The sequence below is a fragment of the Diceros bicornis genome, chromosome 6 (genome assembly GCF_020826845.1).
Source record: "Diceros bicornis minor isolate mBicDic1 chromosome 6, mDicBic1.mat.cur, whole genome shotgun sequence".
Classification (NCBI taxonomy): Eukaryota; Metazoa; Chordata; class Mammalia; order Perissodactyla; family Rhinocerotidae; genus Diceros; species Diceros bicornis.
Genome location: NC_080745.1, coordinates 8,420,953 through 8,445,150, shown reverse-complemented (window position 1 = coordinate 8,445,150; position 24,198 = coordinate 8,420,953). Strand labels below are relative to the sequence as shown.

General features: G+C 56.7%; 1 protein-coding gene across 1 annotated transcript; it reads right to left on the bottom strand.

The window, feature by feature from the left end:
* Window positions 1-1,083: 1,083 nt before the first annotated feature.
* CDHR1 (cadherin related family member 1) lies at window positions 1,084-21,983 on the bottom strand. The gene is made up of 17 exons (XM_058542744.1): window positions 21,938-21,983; window positions 21,636-21,731; window positions 19,918-20,063; window positions 19,024-19,074; window positions 17,700-17,789; window positions 16,375-16,461; window positions 15,077-15,193; window positions 13,852-13,995; window positions 12,138-12,216; window positions 10,732-10,832; window positions 7,950-8,153; window positions 7,310-7,462; window positions 5,572-5,736; window positions 5,008-5,075; window positions 4,202-4,430; window positions 3,311-3,568; window positions 1,084-2,638 (listed from the first exon to the last, which is right to left on the bottom strand). Exons 1-17 carry the CDS (start codon window positions 21,981-21,983, stop codon window positions 2,099-2,101), a joined length of 2,574 nt encoding a protein of 857 aa, XP_058398727.1. The 3' UTR covers window positions 1,084-2,098.
* Between the last annotated feature and the right edge of the window lie 2,215 nt (window positions 21,984-24,198).

Below are 24,198 nucleotides of genomic sequence, written 5' to 3'. Positions count from 1 at the left end.
ACAAAAGAGGTTGACTGCACGCAGATGGTAAGGGTGCCATATTCCCTGTGGGGGGCAAGCAGGGTCCAGCGCAGCCCTCTCCTGAAACCTGGGCTGCAAAGTAGCTGTTTGCTCAGTCTGGGCTCCGGGCTTGTGAGAGCCCACCTCTTGTTATTCTCTGGGCAGGGGCATGGGGGTGGGGCCTGCAGAAACCCCGGCAAGGAGCCTGCACACCAGCACATCCGAGGAACACCTCGAAACACAGACTCAGAAATAAGGAAAACCGCATGTGCACATACTTGGTTTAAATAAAGTCGCTGAGGGCCGGCCCCGTGGCTTAGCGGTTAAGTGCGCGCGCTCCGCTGTTGGCGGCTTGGGTTCGGATCCCGGGCGTGCACTGACGCTCCGCTTCTCCAGCCATGCTGAGGCCACGGCCCACATACAGCAACTAGAAGGATGTGCAGCTGTGACATACAACTATATACTGGGGCTTTGGGGGAAAAATAAATAAATAAATAAAATTATAAATAAAGTCGCTGACATGTTCTAGAGGGTTATTAATGAGTGGAGCGAAATGCCAAGAACTGCTCTACACTCTCTGTACACATCTCAACTTCCTTATAGAGCATGCCTTCCTTGAAGTTCGGCAGAGCTTCTGTGCATTAACCACAGGGGCCTGCGTGTCTTCTCTCCAAGGGAGGTTGTCACAGGCTGACGAGGTGTGTGCCCCGGCTGGAGGGAAATGCTGAGGAACTGGGAGCCCTCAGACCAGGTCCCTGCTACAACCGCTGTGTGGTCTCAGGTGACCCTCTCTTAGGAACTCACTTTCTTCATCTCAACAAAACAGAGGCTTGGGCTGGGTTGTCCTTTCTGACGGTGACCAGCCAGGGCCACGAGGGGGACATGGTTTGGGGAGAACGGAGGAGGATGTGTGAGTCAAGGGCAAAGCCATCATCCAGCTCTGGCTGCCCTGGACCAGTGGCAGCACCCACACCCAGCACAGCACCTCCTGGGGGTGCTTGGCTGAGTAGCCGAGAGGTTCCTAATAAACTTCCGGAAGTGTCATGCGTGTCGTCCCCCCTCCACCACCCCCACACCAGAGAATTGGCCTGCTGAAAAATACTTTATGTTTGTGCTGCTTTGCACTTGGTTAAAGTTCTTGTCACCACTATTTATTTTGATCTTCACCCAAGACCTATGAGTGAGGCAGCCAGGACTGACTTACTTTCTCCATTTTACAGACGAGGAAGAGGGTAATCGGGGAGTTTAAACAGCCTTCCAATGTTACACCATGTGAGCAGAAGAGCTGGAGAAAAATGGGTCTCTCCAGATCTCAGCTCTGCACTCTCTTCAAGGACTTCTGGTGGGGCAGCTCCTTAAAGAGGGGAGTTGACATTCTTCCGGATGCCTCTAAGGTTACCACAGTGGCCCCAGCTTTCCAGGCTCAGGGCGGCTCTGGCTGGGGCTCTGCCTTCACTCCTGAAAGGCCCATCTTACACCTCTGTGTCCCTGGTCCCAGGTGAGCATAGCAGGGGCCCACAGTCTCTGCCCAGACACCATCCTCCATCTTCCCAGTGGCCTTCAGGCACAGGTCCCTAGTCAATGAGAGTCTTGAGTGCATCTTTGCCGTCCCCTGATGCATTCGCTCTCCTCCAGCCTGCAAGGTTCACTGAGCCCCAAACTTCACCAGGACTGAACCTCCTTTTCCTGCTTCTGCTCTTAGCAGGAGGTTTCAGGATCCAGGTTCTAGTCAGCCTGGTCACCTGTGGCCAGGGCCCTGCTCCTCAACTAAGGATGCTGAGGCCCCAGGAGGACCCAAGGGGCTGTGAGGTCTGGTGTTGGTGACTAGAGGACACATAGAGCTGGCCCCTTGTCGGTTCCCAGCCTCTGCAGAACGGAAAGCATGGTAGCTGTGTCGAGAATCCGGGTGATGGGGAAGTATTCGCCAGTTGCCTCCCATAACCAGAGACATCCCTTGCCCGAGGTGCTGGTCACAGCCCTGGATATGGGGATTACACCATTGTACAAAACAGGGGTGATCCTAAGGAGCAGAGATGGGGAGCAGGGTCCAAGGAGCAGAGCAGTTGGGGTGGGGGAGAGAGGGGCCAGAGGACACGCTTTAAAAGTAAGCTTTTTTATCTATATTCTTCTTCTCAAACTTCTCCCTGAGCTCAGAGACCAGAGCTGACTGGATGGGGCTTCCTGGGGCCTTGGGTTTTGGTGACCGTTGGGGTTGCTGAGGAGTGAGTGAGCCAGAGACTGTAGGCACAGTCCAGTGGGCTGTGCCCGTGGTGGGCGCCATGCTGGGTGGTGGAGGGGGAGCTGGGGCTTCCGGGGGCAGTGAGCTTCCTAGGCTGTTGTTGTTGCAGTTCTCATTGGGAATGTCCTCTTTGAGCACGAACTTGGCAGCGGCCTTGGTCCGTCCGAACTTGAGCCACTGGATGCGGACGGTGCGGGGTGTGGGGCTGGGCCGCTTGCGGAGCACACGCCGCACAGGCAGGACCTTGTTGGACTTCTTGTTGCGCCAGAAGGTGGCAGTGGAGATGAGAACGGTTATGGCCACGATGATGGCCATGATGCCGGCCAGCACACCCACGGCCTTCATGGGGTTGTCTTTGGTCTGCATTAGGAAGGCGGCCATGGGGCCTCGGGACAGTGTCTGGAAGAGAGAGCCACGTCCCTGCATTCAGCTGCTCCTGCCTGCTCCCTGGGGGCGTCAGGAGCTCCCTCAAGCCTGATGGTTTTTAAACTTTCTGGGGTCACCCTCCCTTGAGAATCTGATGAGCACTGTGGGCTTCATTCCAAAAAAATATGCACACAGAGAAAACACAATGCATGCAGCTCTCCAGAAAAATGCACACAGAGAGAGCACGATGCAAGCAACCAGGTTTGATTACGAACTCCTGCGTTAGCTGCACTCTGTTCTCGAGATAGCAGGACATTGTTTACCTTCGATTATGGGGGGGCCGCGTCTTCCCAGAGGTCTCAGAAACCCCTTAAGTGATGACTTTCTGCCAGACACTGAGCTGAGAACTACATAGAATGATTTTACTTCTGCCTTTCAACACCCATGTGAAGGAGGCATTATTACTCCCATTTTACACGAAAGGAAGTGGAGGCCCAGCAAGGCCCAAAGTCCCATCATTAATAAGTGTTGAAATGAGGATTTCAACCTGATTCAAAGCTTTGTGTTTGACAGCACAGGCAGCCCTTGCCAGCACTGAGTGGCTTTTGGAGGAAGGCTGGAGATGGTCTTTCTCCCTCTGGCCATGTTGCAGGGAGGCCTGAGCTGGCCCTCTGACCCTTTCCCCGACACGGGCTTCGTACCCACCTCAGTGTCTGTGATGTCAATCTTGAGTAGGGCTGTGGTGCTGAAGGATGGGGAGCCGCGGTCCTTGGCCTGCACCTCTAGGGACCACGTGCAGTCCCCGTGGGGTGTCATGTTGTGCAGGGCATCCAGGGAGCGGATGGAGTTCTTGAGCCAGATCTCCCCGGTGTGTGCATCGATGTCAAACACATTGACCGGCTCTGCGTGGGTGATGGAATAGTCCACCAGGTTGTTGGGCTCCTCTGCATCCTGGTCTGTGGCCTGTGCACGGGAGGGATAGATAGAGCTGGGCTTTGAGGATGATACATGTGTGCCCTGGCTAAACCAACATGTCATATGTGGATCGCTGGGTTGATGGGGGTGGTCCTAACCCCACTTTGAGTGGACTGGAATTGGGAGAGGAATCAAATGAGCCAGGGTCTATGCTGGACCTTTACATGTCATGCCGTTCCCCTCTCAGCAAGTCTAGGAAGCAGCTGTTGTTAAAAAATAGAAGCTTGGATGCTGGGTGACTTATCTCAGGATAGGTAGAAGGAGGGGAGCTGGGATTCAAAGTCAAGGCTGTTGGGATTCAGGTTCGTGCTTTGTCCACACTGGAAGACGTGCAGTGCAGTGGGAAAGCATAGCTTCGGAAGCAGCAGACTAGCCGTGTGAACTAAGGCAAGCCAAACACTTAACCTGTCTGAATCTCAATTTTATTTGTAAAGTGGCAATAATGTTTTCTTTCTCAGAGGTTTTTCTGGGTTGAGATGGGAATATATCACATACCTTAAAGTCCCTCGCCTATAGTGGGAATCCAATACATTTTATTCTAAAATGAATTCTTATGCCACAGGGCCTCTTGCAGCTGCTGGAACAAGGCTTTTAGGGAGCTCAGTTGCGTCTGAAGCCCACCTCAATTTTCACCGGGGTCCCCAGCACCATCGTCTTCTCCTGGAAGCTCTTTCCAAACTGGGGGTAGTGGTCATTGACATCCAGCAGAGTGACGAAGACCTCAGCCAGGCTGTACCTGCCCTCCATGTCCTCTGCCTTCACGTAGAAGTTGTACCTGGCAGTGGCCTCAGCGTCGAGGGTAGCCCAGGGCTGGGTGTAGATGATCCCAGTGGATGGGTGGATCAGGAAGCTGCCGGGCACAGAGCGCAGGCATGGGTGTGCAAAGCACATACACATGCACATGTGTGCACACACACATTGACACACGCGCGTCTGCAGTGATGAGCTGCCTCTGGGAAGCAGTAGTAAAGCATTATGCAGCTTCTCCAAGGTGTCCCACCTGCTCCTCTCTCCATCTGTCTGCTTCTCGCTCTTGCAGTCTGACTGAGGGAGGCAGTCTGACCCATCTACTCACCCATCTATCAATATTGAACTGAACAATCAGAGTCACAGCCCTTCCCTCTCCTCCCATGGCCTGTCCGCTCCCTAACCCAGCACTGCTTGCCTGGCTCCAGAGGCCATGAGCCCTAGCTCCAGGCCGTGATGACGACCCTTCTTCTCTCAGACTCCCAGCACCTCACTGCGTGTGTCCCCACATCTCTGCCTCAGGCTTCCCTGCTGCCCTCCACTCCTCGCCCCCATGCTGCACTCCCCAACCCGGCTCCTATCCTTTCCAGGTTCCTCCTGCCTTTGGCACAGACCCCGTCCTCCCTCAGCTTCCCAAAGCCCTTGCCTCAGGCCCTGTCTGGGATTCTGGATTTACTTACAGGTCTGCCCCGGACCCATAGATGGAGTATTTGACTTCACCCCAGGGTCCTGTGTCTGGATCCACAGCCTGGAAGAGAGAAAGCTCCCAGTGGCACCTGCCACTTTGTCAGGGCATGTTGGCAGCTCACGTGTCTGAGGGTTGTTTTCAATAGCAAGACAAGGGGATTTGGGGTTTGCCCAACTGGAGAGAAAGTGATCTGGAGGCCTGCTCTGGGGCCCTAGTTTTCTGCCCAGGAGGTCTCAAGGGTTGGAGGAACCAAAAGGTTTACATCTGGAAGGTATTTATTCCTTCTTTGTAAATGAGGAAGGAAAAAGAGATGAGTCCTTTGCTCCGAGCTTGGGGATTACACTTATGTCCTCCGTATAGCCTGTGAGGTGTTGTTATCCCCACTGTATAGAAGAAGAAACTGAGGCTCAGAGAGGCCAGGTAACTTGTCCAAGGACACAGCTAATGAGTGTGGCTTTGCGATTCAAACTGGAGCCCGGGTTTGTCTGACATCATCAGGCCCTCTTCAGTGCAGCTCCCATCCCACCCCCAGTCCCAGGGCCGGTCCCCAACCCACTGTGACGGCCACCACGTTGGAGCCCCCTGGGGCATTCTCGGGGACCCTGGCAATGTAGTAGTGGGAGGTGAACTTGGGGGTGTTGTCGTTGGTGTCCAGGAGCTGGATCACTACATCCGCTGTGGAGCTGAACTTCTCCAGGGTGTTCACTTCAACGGCCAGGAGCTGGGGAAGGAAGGAAACCAGGACTGAGTGGTGGCAGTCGCCTGCAGAGAGACCCCGATTCCTGTCCCTGCATCCGTCCAGCCCCCACCCACCTGTCCTCGTTCTTGCTCTCAGCTGCCAGCCAGCTCTCCCACCCCTACCTGCAAGGGCGTGGGTAAGGCACACACCGTCTCCCACCGACCTGCAATGTCCGCTTTCTCAGAGCATCCATTTGTATTTCAGGCAATTTCTTTGTTCCACAGATTTGCATATTCTTTTTTATTACCAATTTTTTAAATTATTTTGCTCAATAATATAATTTAATATTTGTTAGAGCAAGTTCCTGCCTCATATTCTTTTTTCTGAATTTTCCTAACTATACTTATAGGTCTATTTCTCCAGATTAAAACCAGTGTAATTGTGTCGAGTCCCCTCACCACCTCCCCAAAGGAACTTCTAGGAAAGACTTCATTGAGATGGCACTGGATGCTGTATTAACTTAAGGAGAATTTGCATTTTTTAAAACAAGGTATGGCTTTACATTTCCTGACTTCTTTATATCCGTTTGTGAAATTTTTGCATTTTTTTGTCATTTAGATACTGCATATTTCTTGTTATCATAATTCCTAGGAATTTTATCTTTTAGTTTTTATTGTAAAAGAGAACCTTTTGTTCCATTATGTTCATTGCTATATCTCATATGTAGGAAAACTATTGGATTTTGCATATTAACTTTGTAATCAATCGTGTTAGCAACTTTGCTGTGTTTCTAACAGTTTTTCGATCATTTCTCTTAGATGTTTCTAAGCAAACAATCACATCACCTACAAATGATGATAATTTCGTCTCTTCCTTTCTGATGTTTGTACTTCTTATTTCCTTGCTTTATCCAAGAATAAGGTTTTTTCAGGAATGGTGTTAAATTACAGTGTGCCAGCAGGCATCCACATTCTGCTCCTGACTTCATAGACTGCTTCTAGAATTTCACTTGTAAGCATGATGTCAGCTATCGGTGTGTATGCATGTATAATTAGAAATAATTATGCCAATTTAAATAATATCGATGAAGTATTTATTTTTCCTTTTTATTACTATATGTTGTTTATATGTTTATGTATAATATGCATTACTTACAAATGTTCATAATTTTAAACAATTACAAATACCGAGGAGTATTTTTGTCATCTTCTGCTCAAGTTTTTATCAGAACAGATGACATGTCAAATGCACAGAGGAAAACATCTCTCTTGGCCAGCAAATGGCTGTTCTCTCGCCACCTATGCACATGGCACCTGGTGTCGGTCGTGCCGCTTGGAAGCTCTTGCATTCCTGGGGACGGTGATAGGTTAGCAGCCGGAGGCTGTGTGAGCAGGAGACGGCTCTCGTGTCTCTCTCCTTCTCCTGCCCCAACGGCCTCCAAAGCAGCAGGAGAGGCAGAGGGACTGAGAGGAAGGAGAAGGGCCAGGAGGGGCGGGAGGGACAAGCGAGCCCTCGGGAAGGAATCCAGGTGCTGCCGTGAGCTCCTGGGAGCCATTCTCACAGGCACTGTGAGTTCCTGGTACCCCCCATTCGGGGCAGCACAAGCACCACCTACCTTGAAGGTTAGCACTTTGGACTTTTCAAAGTCAATGGCGGCTGAGTTCTCCACAATGACGGTGACCTGGGCTTCATTCAGGACTGTCTGCGGGACCACGCGGAAGATGCCTCCGGGGCCCACCAGCCGCAGGTTGAATCTGGCATTGGCTCCCTGGGCAATAGAGTTTGGAGAGAGGAGACAGGGAAGACGAACGAGAATGGAAACTCATCCTCTATTCCTGCTAAGCGAGGAGCCTTCATACACCCTTCACCTTGGGAGGTGGGTATTCCACTTCCTTCTGTAGGGGAGGCAATCAATAATCAGCAGGACTTAGCGGGCTATGAGGACCAAGCAAGGTAACAAGCACAGGCCTGGCCCTGTGCTGGCCAGAGTGGGTGATAGGGCTGGTGGGTTGGATGCAGGGGTGTTTTGTTTGACTGGCTTTACTTTTTAATTGATTGTGAACGTCCTCAGGCCACACAGATAGTCTCCATTAGCTCCTGTCCCACTCTTCTCCTGGTTACACCCTCTGGTTTCATTCATATCGTGACCCGCCAGCCCCTGTGACATAAGCTGTGAAGGCTGATGCACGCTCAGCTGTGGGACCTGGGCCCCATGCCGTTTGCAGGACCCTGGGGTGGAGGGCAGGAGCACACACCTGGTCTGAGTCATTGACTGTGATCTTAAGGCCCCGCAGGATCTCCCCCTGGGGCGGGTGCTCGTACATGGACAGCTCAAATCTGTTCTGGGGTCCACTTTCTCCGTAGAAGGTCGGCGGATGGTTGTTGAGGTCCACAATCCTGACGGTGACTGGGACCATGGCCTGGGCAGCTGGGCTCCCTGCAGAGCTGACCTCAGTCACCTGAGATGGGGACAGGTGGCTGTGGCTGTGTGGCAGGCTAACTTCAAGATGGCCCCAATGATCCCCACCTCCTGGTATTCATGCCTTGTGTAATCCCCTCCCCCTCAGTGTGGTCTGGCCTAGTGACTTGCTTCTGACTGGTAGAATATGGCAAAGGAGATGAGATTAGACTACAAGAGAATGTGACTTCTGTCTTCTAGCGGACTTTCTCTCTTGCTGGCTTTGATGAAGCAAGCAGCTAGGTTGAGAGGCCCAGGTTTCAAGGAACTAACCGTGACCTCTAGCCAACAGCCCATGAGGAACTAAATGCTGCCAATAACCACGTGAGCCTGGAAGCTGATCCTTCCCCAGCCGAGCCTTCAGATGAGAACCCGGTCCTGGCTGACAATCTGATAGCAGCCATGTGAGAGACCTTGAGACTGAGGTCCCAGCCAAGCTGAGCCTGGACACCTGACCCACAGAAACTGAGAGATGTGAATGTGGGTAGTTTTCAGCCACTAATTTTGTGGTAATATGTCACAGCAGCCATAGGAAACTAACACAGTGCTATTACTAATCCTATTTTACAGAAGAGGCCCAGAGGGGTGAGGCAGTCACCTGGGGCCACACAGCTAGTGAGCGCCAGAGCTGGACCAGAGAACTCAGGTGTGTCTCATTCCTTAGCCAGTGTTCTCTCCACCTCACCGCACTGTGCCCTCTCTGCAGCCAGACATGGGCTCAAACCCCAGCCCTGCCACGTTCTGCCCTTGTGTCCTTTTGGCCAGGGAGAGGCTGCAGGGAGGGGAGGTGTGGAGATGTAGCAACAGATAATGAACACAGGCTGCAAAGCCAGGGCCAAGAATCCACAGGCACCTCGTGAACCACATGAGAAGTATATGAGCCCCTTCACGGGCCTCCTTCCCCTTGTTCCAGAAGCGTGTCTGGTCTCACCTACCCTAAAATAACCCTCCTGAACCCTACTCCGTCACATCCTAGCTGCTCCCTAACTCTCCCTTCTCAAACTTCCACGCCTGCTGTCTGCGTGTCCTACTTCCCACTTCCTGCTGACTTCCATGTTGCATGCGCACCGCCCCCTTTCACCTTCCCGAGTGCTCTTTTCCCTCAGCTAATGTGACTCTGCTCTCCGCAGGACCCCTCGACCTCTCTGATCTCTCCCTGACCTGCTCCACCCCCCTCACTCCTAGCCTCGATGCTCCCACAGCTCTGCCCTTGGCCAGTGGCTCCTCTCTCCCCACAGCCATCTCTGGGTGATCTTGTTCCCTCCCATCCTTCCAGAGCTACCTGTATGTTTGTACCCTCTCCCCTAAACTCTAAGCCTGTATACCCACATTTGGATGTTTCAACTTGAATGTCCCTGAAGCACCCAAATTCATCATGCCCATCCCACTTAACTGGGCTCCTCTCCTGTGTTCGCAGTGGTGGGGTTCCACCCTGGACTTCACCCACCACTCTCCTGTCCCCCGGCCCTCACAGCCACGTTCTGTGGAGTCCGCCTCCTTCATATTTTGCAATTTGTCGATTTCTACCATTCCACCTCTCCTCACCCACATGGGCCCTCTTCGCCTATCACCTTGGCTGATGGCTCTGCCTCTCTGCCTCTCATCCAGTTCCCTCCAAACCTGAGTTGGGACCAGTGTTCTCAAATGCCAGGCTGGGACTGGTGCCAGAATCATTTGGGAGCTCAAAATCCACAGAGTCCTGGGTTTACCCCAGACACTCTAGATTCCTATCCCCAGGAGTGGGTCCTGGAATCTTTGCTTGTCAAACTCTAAATCTGGAACCCCACTGGTCTAGTGAGCAGCTAGAGTGAGCTTTTTAACAGGACTCCAATCCTGTTCAAACCTGTCAATGGCTCTTTCATGCTCTTGGGCAGGACTAGCTACATAGTTTGAAGGCCCAGTGAGAAATGAAAATATGGGGCCCCTTGTTAAAAAATTACTAAGAATTTCAAGACAGCAAGAGCAGAGCATTAAGCCCAGCATGAAACCCTTCTAATCGCAGTCCTTGTGTCCTGGCACAGCGCATGTTCCCACAAAGCTGGCCTTGCTCCAGGGAAAACCCAGACGTCACTGGCAGGGCCTTCCTTCCTCTGGCCCAAGCCTGAGATCCAACCATTTCTCCTTCCACATGCTGCCTGTGGACTCTCTGCTCCCCTCCCACTGGACTCTGCATTGCACCCCCAGTACATCCCGTGTTCTCACCTCCAGCCTGGGCTCACTGGGCTCTCCTAGCTCGCCCTGCCTCCACTCTGCCCCCACCCCAACCATGCTCCGCTCCACCAGTCTCCACCTGTTGGGTCGACCCCTGCTCGGTCGACCCTTGCTCAAGGCACTGCTGCTCAGTCCTCCCTCCTCCCGCCTTGTCACAACTCTGCTTGTGGATTCACGGTTCCTCTGGCCAGGGGCTTTGTGCGTATCTGCTGCAGCCTTCACACAGGTACCTGATGTAGGCGCTCCTTGGAGCAACATCTAGCTCCCTCCCCAGACTGTGAGCCCTGGTGGGCGAGGGAGGTGATCTCGTCACCTTCGGAAGCTTCCTGGGCCGGTGGGTGGAGAAGTCCAAGCTAGAGGGAGGGTACCTGTACATGCAGCTCATACACCTCTCTCCGGAGCTGGGCAGGACTCTGCGTGACAAAGATGGCTCCAGACGTCTCATTAATTTCAAAGGCTCCATCGCTCCCTGTCACAGAGGAGAGATGCGCCCTGCAGTTCTGCCGAGGACCACAGGAGGGCGCAGGGGAGTCGCGCCAGGCAGGGTGCCACAGGCTACTCACGCGTTCTCTCACTGCAGTCTCTTCTATAGAATGGAATTCTATCATCTGTGTCTTGCCAGAGAGGAAATTGAGTCTCAGAGGGGCTAAGTAACTTGTCTAAGGTGACACATTAAGTGCAGAGCTGGGACTTGAACTCACTTCTGTCTGGCTCCCAGGTTCAGTAGTACTTTGCTTCTCTTATGCATAGCGTGTGTGTGTATGTGTGTGTCTGTGTGTGTCTCTGTGTGTGATGAAAAGAGAAAGGGAGACAGAAAGAGATACGGAGGGAGGGAGAAAAGGAAGGGGAGAGAGAGAAGGAAAGAAGGGAAGAGAGGGAGGGGAGACACAGGAGAGAGGGAGAGGAAAGAGACTGGAGGAGGAGAGCCGCTGGGGGAGAAGAGAGGAGCGGCGATGGGCGGGGTGGGTGCTTGGAGACTGTGTGAAGGTTTGCAGTGGTGCTGGGAGGGAAGGCAGCCGAGGGTCTGTGTGCCTGGGGAAAGGAGCCTGGTGTGATGGTGGGCACGGTCCTGCGTGTGTGAGCCGCTGCAGGGAGGGTGTGAGCCGGCACGTCCTAGGGACAGGGTCGGGGCAGGTGATGGTGTCTGAGAGCATACAGACATGTGCATAAGCGGCCTGACCCCGTGGGGACCAGCTACTGAGGGCTGCAGAGCCCACCCCAGGGCCAGCTCCCCCTGCTCAGCTGTTGCCCAGTTGTGGAAAGAGCACGGCCCTGGAGCCAGCAGACCTCGATTCAAACCCAATGGGAACTCCGATCCCCAGTTTTCTCATCCATATATGGGGCTGGCACTAGCGAAGTGCTGTATCATCGCTGCGTTTAATTCATTTAACTCAACTATACTCTCTAGGCCAGAAATTTAAAAGAATGAGGAAAACACATAGCAATTTAAAGAGTGTAAAAATGTTGGTACCCCCTTCACATCAATGAGCACATACCCAGAGTGCAGGGAAATGAATCTGTGCCACCCATGTGGCACTCAGGACCCCCACCCAATGCTTCTCTCCCTGTCGCTGGGCATAATGACAAGCATACGCCCAAGGAGACTTGCCGCCTCCTGGAGGGACCCAGCCTCTCCTCTCCATATGTCTTGCTCTTCTGGCCCTACAGATGAGGAACTGGGACCCAGAGAGGCTGGGAAACCTTGCTGTGGTCGCCCAGGGTGTTGAGCTGCAGCCCAGCGATGCGCCTGTCCCCAAAGGTGCCCCAGACTCACCGTTCACGAGGCTGTAGACAAGGCGGTTGGGTCTGCCCCTATCTCCGTCCACGGCCACCACCGTCAGCACCTCTGAGCCCTGGGAACAGGAGCAGCTGCCTCAGGCCAACAGGTGATGCAGGGGATCTCCCCGCCCCAGACACTGGCCCCATCACAGAGGGGGTGCCACCCCCGCCGAGGAAGAGAGCCAGGCCTCTGTGTGGCCCCACCCCTGCTTTGCGGGGAGCTCGCAGCACCCACTGGCCTCCCAGGGCTGGAGTGACAGCCTGGCCTCCCTGCTCCCTCATCCACACGGCTTGGCATGGGCGGCCCAGGGACACTCAGGCCTCTGCCTGGGCCTCCTCCGCACACCTCTTCCCCTGCCTCCTTTCCCACACACCACACCTGGCCTCTCCCGTCCCGCCCTCCAGCCGTGCCCGCTGCCTCGGCCATCTTTGTCTACAGAGGTGCCTGGAGCGAGACGGGAGAGACAGGTGGGAGGCAGGACACAGAAGGGACCAATGCACAGTCCAGGAACTAGGACTGTGCCTGTGGCCCTGGGGTGCCGTTCGAAGGGTTTGGGCAGGGCAGGGTGCCGCCTCTGAGCGCCCTCCTCAGGCCCTTCTCCCGGCCTCTCCGCACTCCCAGCTGCCCCCGCCTGCTTGATGGCCGCCTCTCCCCTCCGCATCTCTCCCGCCCTTAGCCCTTAGCTCCCAGGCAGGACCATCTGGGCCCCGCCCCGCCCGCGGCAGCCGGCATTCCTCGCTCCCTCGCTCTGTGCTCATCACCTCCCCTGGGCTGCCAGCTGGTATCTTAGCTTGGGCCCAGCATGTGAAGGGCCCTCAGTAAGTGTTTTCATTGTTTTATAAAATCGAGGATAATCAGAAACTGGGAAGTGAACATTGAGAGTAGAACTCAATTCCTCAGAGAGTTTCTGAGCCGTGGCCGTGGGGGGCTTGGCACCGGCCTGGTGTCTGCCCACGGGGAGCTCACGGTCCGGCTGGGGGCATATAAACACACGGGCGCCCCCCAAGGAGGGGTGTGCTCACAGAGGGGTGTGCGGAGTGTGGGAGCAGAGAGGGGGCTCCCATCTGAACAAAGATGTCGGGGAAGGCGGGGAAGAGAGAAGGGCAGGGGCATCAGGCCCACGGGCACGGTTCAGGCAGAGGGATGGGGGCGGAGTGGAGAGACAAGTGCAGTTTAGGGGGGCGAGATCGCACTGAAGCAGGAGGGAGGCTGAGGTGAGCTGGGCCTGCGCGTGATGTCTGACAGGGGTCGTGGTGGTTCGGCAGCAAACTGTGGGCCACCTACCAGTCTGAGGAGCCTCAGGGTACAGGCTGGGAGCTGGGGGGGCACTAAGGACTCTCAGCCCCCACAAGGTGTAGGAAAGGCCCCACCCAAACCAAGGCCATCGCCACCTGCCAGCCTCTCTTCTTAGCCCTTTTGAGGGGCCGACACGTGTGGCTGGGCTGGGGCAGGTTTGAATGGGTGCAGAAAGGCCTGGCACAGCCATGGCTCCACACAAGCTCCAGTACCTTCTCCCTCATACATCCCGAGGCTTTTGCGTGTGCGGACCTGGTCGTGGCCTGAGCCTGAGCAAGTCCAGAGCCAGCCTCTGTGTAGGGAGGATGACCGGGGCCGAGCCCAGCCATCCCAGCAGGGGTCTGGGGCAGCATGCAGGGTAGGGCAGGAGGCGTCTGGAGGGGACACTGGGCTGAGGGGCACGGCCACTCACCGGAAGCGTGTCCTCGTACACATAGCCGTAGTAGGGTGTGCCTACGAAGACAGGGGCCATGTCCTGCACGTCATCCACGTTGACTGTGACCGTGGTGGTGGCCGAGAACACCACGTCAGCCCCTCGAAGCCTCCCTCCGCCATCCTGGGGAAGAATCGGAGAACGAAGGGAGGTTGTGCTCTGCGGGCGGACGGACTCTGGTGGAATCTGGCTCCTGCCACTGACTGGCCGCGGTGCCAGCTGCCCCCTCTCAGTTCTGTTCGCTCCTGTGTGCCCCGGAGATAATCCTCCCTCACAGGAGTGTTGGACAAGTTAAATGAGATGATGCACAGAGGTCTGCAGTCAGGCCTGGTATGCAGCAGGCACTCAAAAGTGTTCCTTCAGAAGCAGGGTTAGCTCTCTCTCCTGGGAAACCACGTCCAACGAGTGGTAGAGCAGGAGGGGCTCAGAGCCGAACTCCCCGCCCCGCCAGGACCCAAGTGGCAGACACCCCCCGAGGACCCGCTAACAGCACGACTTGGGCCCGTGCCCGAGTGTGTACAATGGAGATGCGTGCCTACCGAGCAGGCCCGCGGAGTAACGGGCAGGCAGGGCCACCCCGGGCCTCCGGGTGCAGTCTGGAGTGGGATGGCCTATAGCCAGTATGTGACCAGCAAGGGTCTTTCTCTTCCTAGAGAAGAAAATGCCGGGCCTCGAGCGGTGGCCGGGGTTTCCTGCCCTCAGGGGGAGAACAGCCGCTCTGGCTGGGCACCGGCTGACCTGCAGGCCCCACACCAGCACTTTAGAAATATGCGGAGTCTAGCTAAGTGCAGGGGTGGCCAGACGAGGACACCGGGGCTCAGAGAAGGTAACTGGTCCCAAGAGAGGAAGAGGTGGGGCGAACAGGCCTGGGTGGAGAGATGGAGGTGCTGACCACGGCCACCTGGTCCTATGGAGGGGACCTGGCCTGTGAGTCTTGAGAGGGCACACACCTTCTCCTAGAAGGGAAGAGACCCTCTCCAGCCCACAGACACCAGCCTCCCTGGAGAATATGTCCATGTCCGTGCAGGGTCCACTCAACAGAGATTCCGAGCAGCTGCATCCCTATCCCTGCCCCCATCACACCTTCGCTCTCCAAACTGCTGCTACTCCATCGCAGACCCTCCCTTTGCTCCGATCCCAGGACGGCTTCCCCTGACAAAGGCTGAGGGAAGACTGGCTGCTCCCCATCCTCCTTCTCTGTTACCTTGGCAACCACGGTGATGAAATGGGCCCGGGTCTTCTCATAGTCCAGGGTGGTCCCAGCCTGGAGGCGCAGCACACCGCTGTGACGGTCCATGGCAAATTTGGTGGAGCGCATATTCTGTAAGAGTGAGGGGCAGGCTGGGCCTTGGGGAGGGACGCAGGCCGGCCCCAGAAATGCCTGCTCTGCTTACTGAAAGGGGATCTTCACCTTCCTTCGTCACAGGAACTCCAGCCTAGGGCTGAGGTTCAAACTTCAGGGCACTCAGTCTTTCTGGCCCCCAGGGTCTCCCTTCCTAGGGCTCTGGGCTTCCCCTCCCACTCCTTCAGTCAAAACCGAGAAGTTCCCTTCCAGCTGGGCCTTTGCTCTTCTCTCTGTTCAGCTGGAAAACAACAGGGTTCCAGCAGGGAGAAATGTCAGCGGAGGGCTCTAACCAGAGGGGCTGGGGCTCAGGAGCCAGAGTGACGGAAGGAACCTCCGGGACCAAGCAGTGACTGCGGGCCAGTCCCAGGCAGCATCTGGGGGCGGGGGTAGGGTTGGATGGGGACAGGAGATGGCCCTTAGTCTGAGGAAGGGTTCCTTGTCTCAGGAGCTGTCATCAGAGCTTCACATGTATTTAACCTCACAAACCCCAGTGAGGATGTGCCTGCATCTTTCCAGTTTACACGTGAGGAAACTCAGCTGGGAAAGTTAGATGACGGGTGAAGGCCCCATGAGGGAAGTGGTGGGGTCTCTCCAGTACCCGCGGAGCCAGGGAATTCTCCAGAACCTGTGTTTTTAGCCACCATGCTGTACTGCCTTGAGAGCAAGTGACAAAATGTGAGAGCAGAGGAAATGCCACAGAAAGAGCAGCCCCACAAAGAAGGGCGGCCGGTTCCTGAGGAGCCCAGGGAGGCCAGGGAGGGGCTGCGCCTGTGACAGGGAGGGACTGATAGACTGGGTGGGTGGGGCGTCATAGCTCTGCTCCTTCCGAGAGTTGCCTCTGCCTTTTTTCCTATTGACAATTCTAGGCCCAGACAGGTTTTCTTCACCACATTTGGGTGCCAAGTGCCAGGGCCTTCTCCTGCGGAAGGGGTGGGGGTTGAAGAGCAGAGGGTCCTGGACATGTGGCCCCTCTCACGTCCCCACCTGTCCGTCCCACTCCTGTTTACTGAGACCCCGCTGGGATCTGATGAGGCATCTCTGACGATCTTTGGGAATGGGAGAGGCACTGATGTAAGGGCTTGGTGATGGAGGTGGGGGCCATCCAGGTGTCTCCTCTGGCCCACTCCTCTGGTTACATCCTGTGTGCCCCACCTTACCTGCAGGAAGTAGGTGACACTCCCTCCAGACCCTGTGTCCTTGTCCACTGCATGGACCTTAAGGATACTGCTCCCGGCAGGAGTGTCCTGAAGGGTCACAGCCACAGGGGGGTCAGTGCTGGGGCAGTGACAGAATGCTCAGGGAACTGGGGGTCTTGGGGCCATGGAAGGTGGGGTCCCGGGAGTGAAGGGCTAAAAACAGGTGAAGAGGTGGTGACTGACCAGGGAGCACCTAACAGGGGAGAGGACACCCCGAGTCAGAGTGGGCACAGGAAAGAAGGAAAAGGAAAGGAGGAATAGTCAGATATCTCCCCCAAGGATAGCCTCAGGGAGACCAAGAAAAACTAGGACTCCAGATAGAGAAAGGGTTCAAATACAAAATGATTATGAAATGGGAAAACAGTTGATAAACACGGACATCTGCAGCTTCACCAAGGATCACACGCATACAATTAGAACCAGAAGGAAATGTTTTTCTGCCACGGAATTGGCAAACATTTACAAATTTGCAAATCCCCAGCATTGGCGAGGGATGGGGAGATGAACCCTCTCCCACATCCCAGGGGAAAGGGCAGATTGGCACCATTCCACGGAAGCCTCTGGCCACACCTCACAGGCATTCATGCTTCCGACCTAGCCATTCCAAATCCTGGACTGTGTCTTAAGGAACGCATTCCAATTAGAGAAAAGGAACTTTTATGTTCAGAAACCGATGTTTCTTACGACAGCAAAAATTTAAAGCATCTTAAATATCCAAACATAAAGGAACAGTTCAGTAAATGATGGAATAGGCACTAAATGGAAGCTGTTAAAATGACAGTTACCCAAACTTTACAATTACTGAGGAAGATGCTTAGCTATAAATCAAGTGAAAAATAGGACACAGAAAGCCTATGTTTAGTATGCTCACGACTATGTAAAACAAACAGAAAATAAGAACCTATAATCCCAAAAATGACTAGAAGGAAATACACCAAAATTTAACAATGTTATTCCAAGTTGGAGGGATTGAAAACGAGTTTCGAAACATTTTTTTCTTACTTTTCTATATATTTCACAGTTATGAACTATGAATAAACATACATTATGAATATAATGGAAAATGTAAATGAACATTACTTTGGAATAAAAATGACTGTGTGAAGAGACGGCAACATAAGTGGGGGAGGACAGTGAGGGGATGATCTCCAGCAGGCAGTGAGCCATGAAGAGATGCTCTTCACTCCAATGCCCAGTCCCCTTGGCCAGGTCACAGGGCAGCCCAGAGGGCGGGCCTCCAGCCTGGGGTGGGAGTGCATTGGCCCTGCCAAGAGCCCCTGGCTCACCTCGGGGACCTGGACAACGTAGGGATCCTGGATGAACTTGGGTGCCTCGTCATTGGCATCGGTCACCAGAATCACAACTTTTTCTGCAACCTGAGAAGGGGCAAAGGGAACAGGAGTTGGGGCAGTGAGACCTTGTAGGTGATAAAGGGACGGTGGTCTCTAATGCCCCAGGTGTGTGTCTCTGCCCACCCCTCCCCTTTCTCTCCCTCCCTCCCTTCTGTCCCTTCCTCCTTCCTTCCTTCCCTCTTTTATTCATTCATGCAACAAGTATTATTAAGCAAATTCTCAGTGCCAAGCACTGTGTTCCATCGCGGAGACAGAAGACACAGTCCGATGGGTGTGTATTTTGCGGGATGGGATGGTGAGCAAAGATCAGCATATGGTGATCGTTCAGTGCAATAACAGAGGCGTGCCAGGCACCGAGGGCAGGGCGCCTGCACTGCAAATGCTGGGGCACCCCGCACAACGTGCTGGAGGTAAATGCAACCCTCAGGGCTGTGGCTGCACAGTGTAGGAGGCTGCATCCAGAGGCCTCAAGAAGAGGTGTCTACCCCAGCCTGTGGGAGTGGACTGCAGGGGGCTTCCCAGAGGAGTGGGAACCAAGCTCTGCAGCAGACTGTCAGGTGAGAGGGAAAGAGGCCATAGGTGGGCCAGGAAAAAGGAGCAACGTGTGCAAAGGTGAAGGGGAGGGAGATGCATGGGGAGTGGAGAGAACATAAGTAGATTTATGGCTAGATGTTGGCAGGGTGAATGTGGGAGAAAAGGTGGGTGAGGCAGGTGGTGCTCGATGGGGAGGCCCTGAATGCTGGACTGAAGCTTGGATTTCATCCTCAGGGTCATGGGGGCCAGCTGTTAGTGCCAGGTCTCTGTTCCACAGTGATGGCTCTGGCTGAACTTCAGAGGTGGATTGGGATCAGGGGAGTCTGGAGGGAGGGAAGCCTTCGCGATTATCTGGGGAAGCACTGATGAGGGCTGAGGGAAAGTGGGGGCTGTGGGGAAGGAGGTGAGAGAGAAGGAGGGGTCTGGGTGATGGGGCAGAGCCAAGAACTCTTGGAGGGGTCGGAGGAGGCGGCTGGGAAAGCAGGTTTGAGGAGATGCTGAGGAATATGGGTGTGATCCATCAGACTTGCAGCTGGCAGATCTTGCTCTCTCCTCCCTTCCTTCCCCACTGGCCTCACCAGCTGCAGTTCTCTCCTGTGGGCATGCTGGGGCAGATCTAGCTGGGCTTGGGTTTGCCAGGGACCCCCCAGGAGGCTGGGGGAGGAATGGTGCTCAGGCTGGGGAGCCGTGTGCTGCCAGGGGGCTGGCTCGGGGGTGCGCTCACCAGATTCAGGCCGTCGGAAATGCTAATGATGGCTTCAATCTCATCCTCCCTCTGTGAAGCACAAGGACCAAGTGAGCATCCAGGAGCCTGAAGCACCATGGGGACCCCCAAGGCGGTGGGGAGCTCTCCCTGCCCCACTGAGCCCATCAGAGGAGGCCTGGGCATTTTTAGGGAGCCCTAGAGCAGGGGGAGGCACCCTAAAGCTGGCACCCCTGAGACATTGTTGCAGGGCTTGGCATATCAAGGGTTCCCATAAACCCAGAGGGATTGCTGAGGCGCCAACTGAAAGTGTTCCCCTGTGAAAATGAGGCGAGACGCTAACCCCATGTGCTGGAGGTCCCAGGAAGAGGGGGTTATTCCTTTTTTCTTTTCCTTTTTCTCCCCTTTCCCTCCCACGCCTCTCCCCGTATTCCACGGTCTACAGAGGTCCTGGTCTGTGGTGTCTCCTGCACTCCCCAGGACACGATGGGACCTCAATGAGAAAGGGTGTCAAGGTCACCAGGTCCCCGGGGGACAGCACAGTCTCTGAGACCCACCCGTTCCTTTCTCTACTCTGGCCTGTGGCTGGTGGAGTCTGCCATCAGACCAGAGCTGACAGCAGCCCCACAACTGAGGTCTAGTTATGTGGCCAGATAGACCCACCAGCCTGGTGTAGGGTCTCAAAAGGGAAACACAGCCCATGCTCTGTCACCCACAGGTTGCAGAAGGATACAGACGGGTGGGGTTTTACCAAACTCAGACCCACTCTCTAAACCACTCTTTCCAGCCCGATCTGCAGTCTGAGTTTTCTGTGGCTTACAGGACCTCTCCAAGGACCACCTCTAGGGGACCGTCCAGACCACAGAGGTTTGTCTGCACCACCAGCAGGGCGGCCCTCCTTGCACCTCCCCATACCTCTCTGTCCAGCTCTTCAATCAGAGTGACGTTTCCAAAATTGGGGTCAACGGAAAAGACACTTCTAGCGCTGGGGTCAAAGCTGATGTGGTAGGAGACAAGGTCTCCGTCCGGGTCTGTCCCATTCAGGGTGTACACATGAGAGCCTGGAAGGAGACATGGGGGGGAGACCTAAAATCTGGGACCTGACTTTTCCTAAAAGGGGCAGCTGCTTGGGACCAAGGATTCAACCGTTCACACAATTCAGTGCCAAACATACGGCCCTGACAGAGCACCACTGCTGGCCTCGCCCCTGCAGCCTGCTTCCCCCGTTTCTCTTTCTTCTTCACACATCTGCGAGACGTTAGCGTCTGCCGCTCTACAGATTGTAATCTGTAATACAGGCTACGAAGGAGAGTCAGGTCTCCTGTGCCTAACTCGAGGGTCTCTGCCTGGTAAGGACTCCTGTCCCAGGAGTCAAGATGGGGGGCTCCCTGGGGAGGGGGGTGCGGAACAAGGGAGGGGCCATAAGGCGGGAGGGGTGACCTGCGCAGCATGTCCGCATGCCTGGGTTCGCTCCTCAGGGATCTGAGCAGGCGCCCCTTTACACTGCCATCCCATTGCTCAGGTTCCCGCTCAGACAGGCTGAGGGAGAGGAAACGCACTCCCTCCTCTTTCTCCTTCTCAGCCTCTGTCCGCAGACCCCAGCGAGCTGGATGTGCTCGGGCTGTTTCAAAGCCTGGAGACCCGGGACTGCGGGCGGTGCGCGCCTTTGCTCAAGGCCGCACAGGGGTTAAGAGGCGGCACCGTGGCCAAGCCCAGCGGCAGCCACCATGCTGCGGACTGCCACCTGCCTGTCGCCCGGCCACCCCCGTCTCCAGGACTGCCACCTGCCTGCGGCCCGGCCACCCCCGTCTCCAGGACTGCCACCTGCCTGCCGCCCGGCCACCCCCGTCTCCAGGACTGCCACCTGCCTGCCGCCCGGCCACCCCCGTCTCCAGGACTGCCACCTGCCTGCCGCCCGGCCACCCCCGTCTCCAGGACTGCCACCTGCCTGCCGCCCGGCCCACCCCCGTCTCCAGGACTGCCACCTGCCTGCCGCCCGGCCCACCCCCGTCTCCAGGACTGCCACCTGCCTGCCGCCCGGGCCACCGCCGTCTCCAGCACTGCCACCTGCCTGCCGCCCGGGCCACCGCCGTCTCCAGGACTGCCACCTGCCTGCCGCCCGGCCCACCCCCGTCTCCAGGACTGCCACCTGCCTGCCGCCCGGCCCACCCCCGTCTCCAGGACTGCCACCTGCCTGCCGCCCGGCCACCCCCGTCTCCAGGACTGCCACCTGCCTGCCGCCCGGGCCACCCCCGTCTCCAGCACTGCCACCTGCCTGCCGCCCGGCCCACCCCCGTCTCCAGGACTGCCACCTGCCTGCCGCCCGGGCCACCCCCGTCTCCAGCACTGCCACCTGCCTGCCGCCCGGCCCACCCCCGTCTCCAGCACTGCCACCTGCCTGCCGCCCGGCCCACCCCCGTCTCCAGGACTGGCCCGGCTTACGTCTCCATGGCAGCCGGGACCTCCTTTCCTGCAACTGCCCCAGGGGCTTCAGAGCGCTAACAGGGCGCCCCCCGGGAGCGCCCGCAGCCTGGCACTGGCATCTCCACGGGCGCGGAGTAGTCACAGGTTTGTCCCTGTGTTCGGGGGAGCCCCCGGGAGACTAACGCAGGGCCGGTGCCAGGGCTACTCACCTACGGGGGTGTCTTCCGGGAGGCTGAACAGAGCCATGTTTCCGTTGGTGCTGTCGACCCCGTTGTCGAAGAAGTGGGGGGCGAAGTTGGCCTGAGCTAGGAACAGAGCGCAGACAGATCAGACGGACACCCGGACGTGCGGAGGGACAGCTTCGCACCGGCGTGGTCACGCGTCCGGCCCCACTCGTGGGCCGGCGAGCTCTCCCCTCCCCACCCCGGCAACCGACTGGCTCAGCTGGGGCGCCGCGGAGAGGGTCCCTCCGCTACCACCCGCTGTGGGCGCGGGTTTGTCGGACACGCACCGTCTGCGGCGCTGGGAACCCAGGCAGCGGCCAATCTCAACCCCATCAACCGGCCAACAGGGAACTCGCGCCCAGAAAGGGGCAGTGTCCTGGCCAAGGTCACACGAGGAGCGGGACACCCTCCTCTGCCCCACGCAGCCGTCAGAGCAGCCGCCACATCTCCCACCCTGCTTCTGAAGAAGCGGAGGACAGCCAGGGTCCTGGCTCCCAATTCCGGGTCTCCGGAGGTCTGGCCTCGGGAGAAGTGCTCCGGCAGCGCCCCTCCGCCCCGCGGCGCCCGGCGGCTGGAAGAATCGCCCGTGCCACCCCCACCCCGTCCCGGTCCCTCTGGAAGTGACCGGTCAGAACTGTGTCTCTGTGTCCCCCCAGGGAGCGCGGGCGTCCCCCTCGCCCCCACTCACCCAGGCAGAGGAACAGCAGCTCCAGGGCCGCGGCGGCCCGCGGGCCGCGCCTCATGTCTCCGCGGGCGGGTGGCGTCGCTCGCCGGGCGCTAGGGCGCCGAGCATCCCCGGCCGAGGGCAGAGATGACGGCGGGGATGCGGGGTGGGGGGTGCCGCGGGGCGGGAGCGCGGGGTGGCGCGAGGGCTCTAAGCGGATGACAGGGCTCGGATCTGCGCAGCTGGAGCGCCCGCCGGCCGCCTGACGAGACCAATTAGTGGGCGCAGAGCTGAGGGGCCCGGCTCCCAGCAGCGGGAGGGCGCCGTGACGAGGGAACCCCTCTCCTACCACGCCCCCTTCGCCCAAGTCCGGAGCGCAGGAGCCAGGAGGCCCTAGGTCCGCGGATAGGAGCACTGTGCAGGGAGCGATGTGCCTTCCCCCAGGTTGCCCTGAGCAGGGCACTGGAAAAGTGGGGCTTCTCAGGGTCCCCAAGTCCTGGGAGGGCTGGGCTCCGCTAGAGTTTCCCCTTTTTATGAACCTCCTCTGTGACTTTCAGGGAGCTTGCCACCCTCTCTGAGCCTGAGCACTCCAGACTGTGAAACAGAGGTAGGGAGACAGCCCAGCCTAGGCCTAGAGGGATCCCTCCCTCTAGACTCTAGGGAAATAAGAGCTGGGGAGAAAAGGGGTGAATGGGCTCAGGGGAGGGTGTGACCCTAGAAATCCAAATAGCTTCCAGGGATAGTGTCCCTGAAGGCTTTGGGGGTGAGATTGGAGGACAAAGAGGAGGATTGTGGTCCCGAGAGGGGCAGATGGTGGGGGTTATAGGACTGCCAGGCCGGCTCTCTCAGAGGATGGGGTCACTAGTGGGGGTCCACATGTGTGGCCGGCAACAGGGAGGGCAGACAAGTCTCTGCTAAGGTGGGAGGCAGAGATTGCCCTCACACATCCCCAGCGTCCAGGGGGTGACCATGGGAAACAGCAGACCCACTCAAGCCTTGCAAGGAAGGGTGAATGTTTTGGTTGGAAGGCAGATTTAAGCCCTGTTCTAGGCGAGACTTGCTAACAGAGCTGGCCAGCGCGGGTATGGACTGCCCCAGAAGGGGTGAGCTCCCCAGCCCTGGAGGACGTTTAGGCAAAGCAAGGTGCTGCTTTGGGGGCCCTGGATGCTTACCACTGGGAGAAGCAGGTAAGCTCGGGAGCCTTTCTGGCAGCTGGTAAATTTCCCCAGGTTGGACCTCGTTCTCTTGCTCTGATGCTGGAGTTTGGTTGGAGAAGCAGCCTGTCCCCCTTCTACTCACAGGGGGCACAGGGTGGTCACTTCAGGCCCAAGCTCGGTCACTCCCCAGGATGCCCTGGGGAGGGTGTGTCCACAGACAGAGGAGACCCCTTTGTGCTCCTGGGAGAGGATTCCACCGCTGGAGTCTCAACATTCTTCCCCAGGGGGCCTCCCCAGGAGCAGAGCACCCCCATCCCCTGGGCCCGCCCCCCTTGATCTAATGTCAGCAAGAGTTAGGGATTTAGGACAAGGAGAAGATGAATCGGTGGTTCCAGAGAGTTCAGCAATTTTCAGGCCCAATTAACCAAAATCCTTCTTGTTGAATCCCCTCGGGTTTGGCCCTTTCGCTAGAAAGATGCCCCTAGAATTGCACAGATATTTCTGCATCTTCGTGTCACGAAATGCTAGGACAAAGCCAAGGCCAGCATCCACAAGTCCTATAAAGAGAGGGTGAGACCCAGGCCTTCTGTAGATCACCAGTGAGCTGGAGGCAGAGCCAGGGATTCCTGGAGCAAATGTCTGGTCTGTGCTGACACGAGCCAGCTCTCGCGTGTCCATCTCCACTGCCATCAAGTGGTTCTGGGCCTTGGACTCCTCTCTCCTCAGT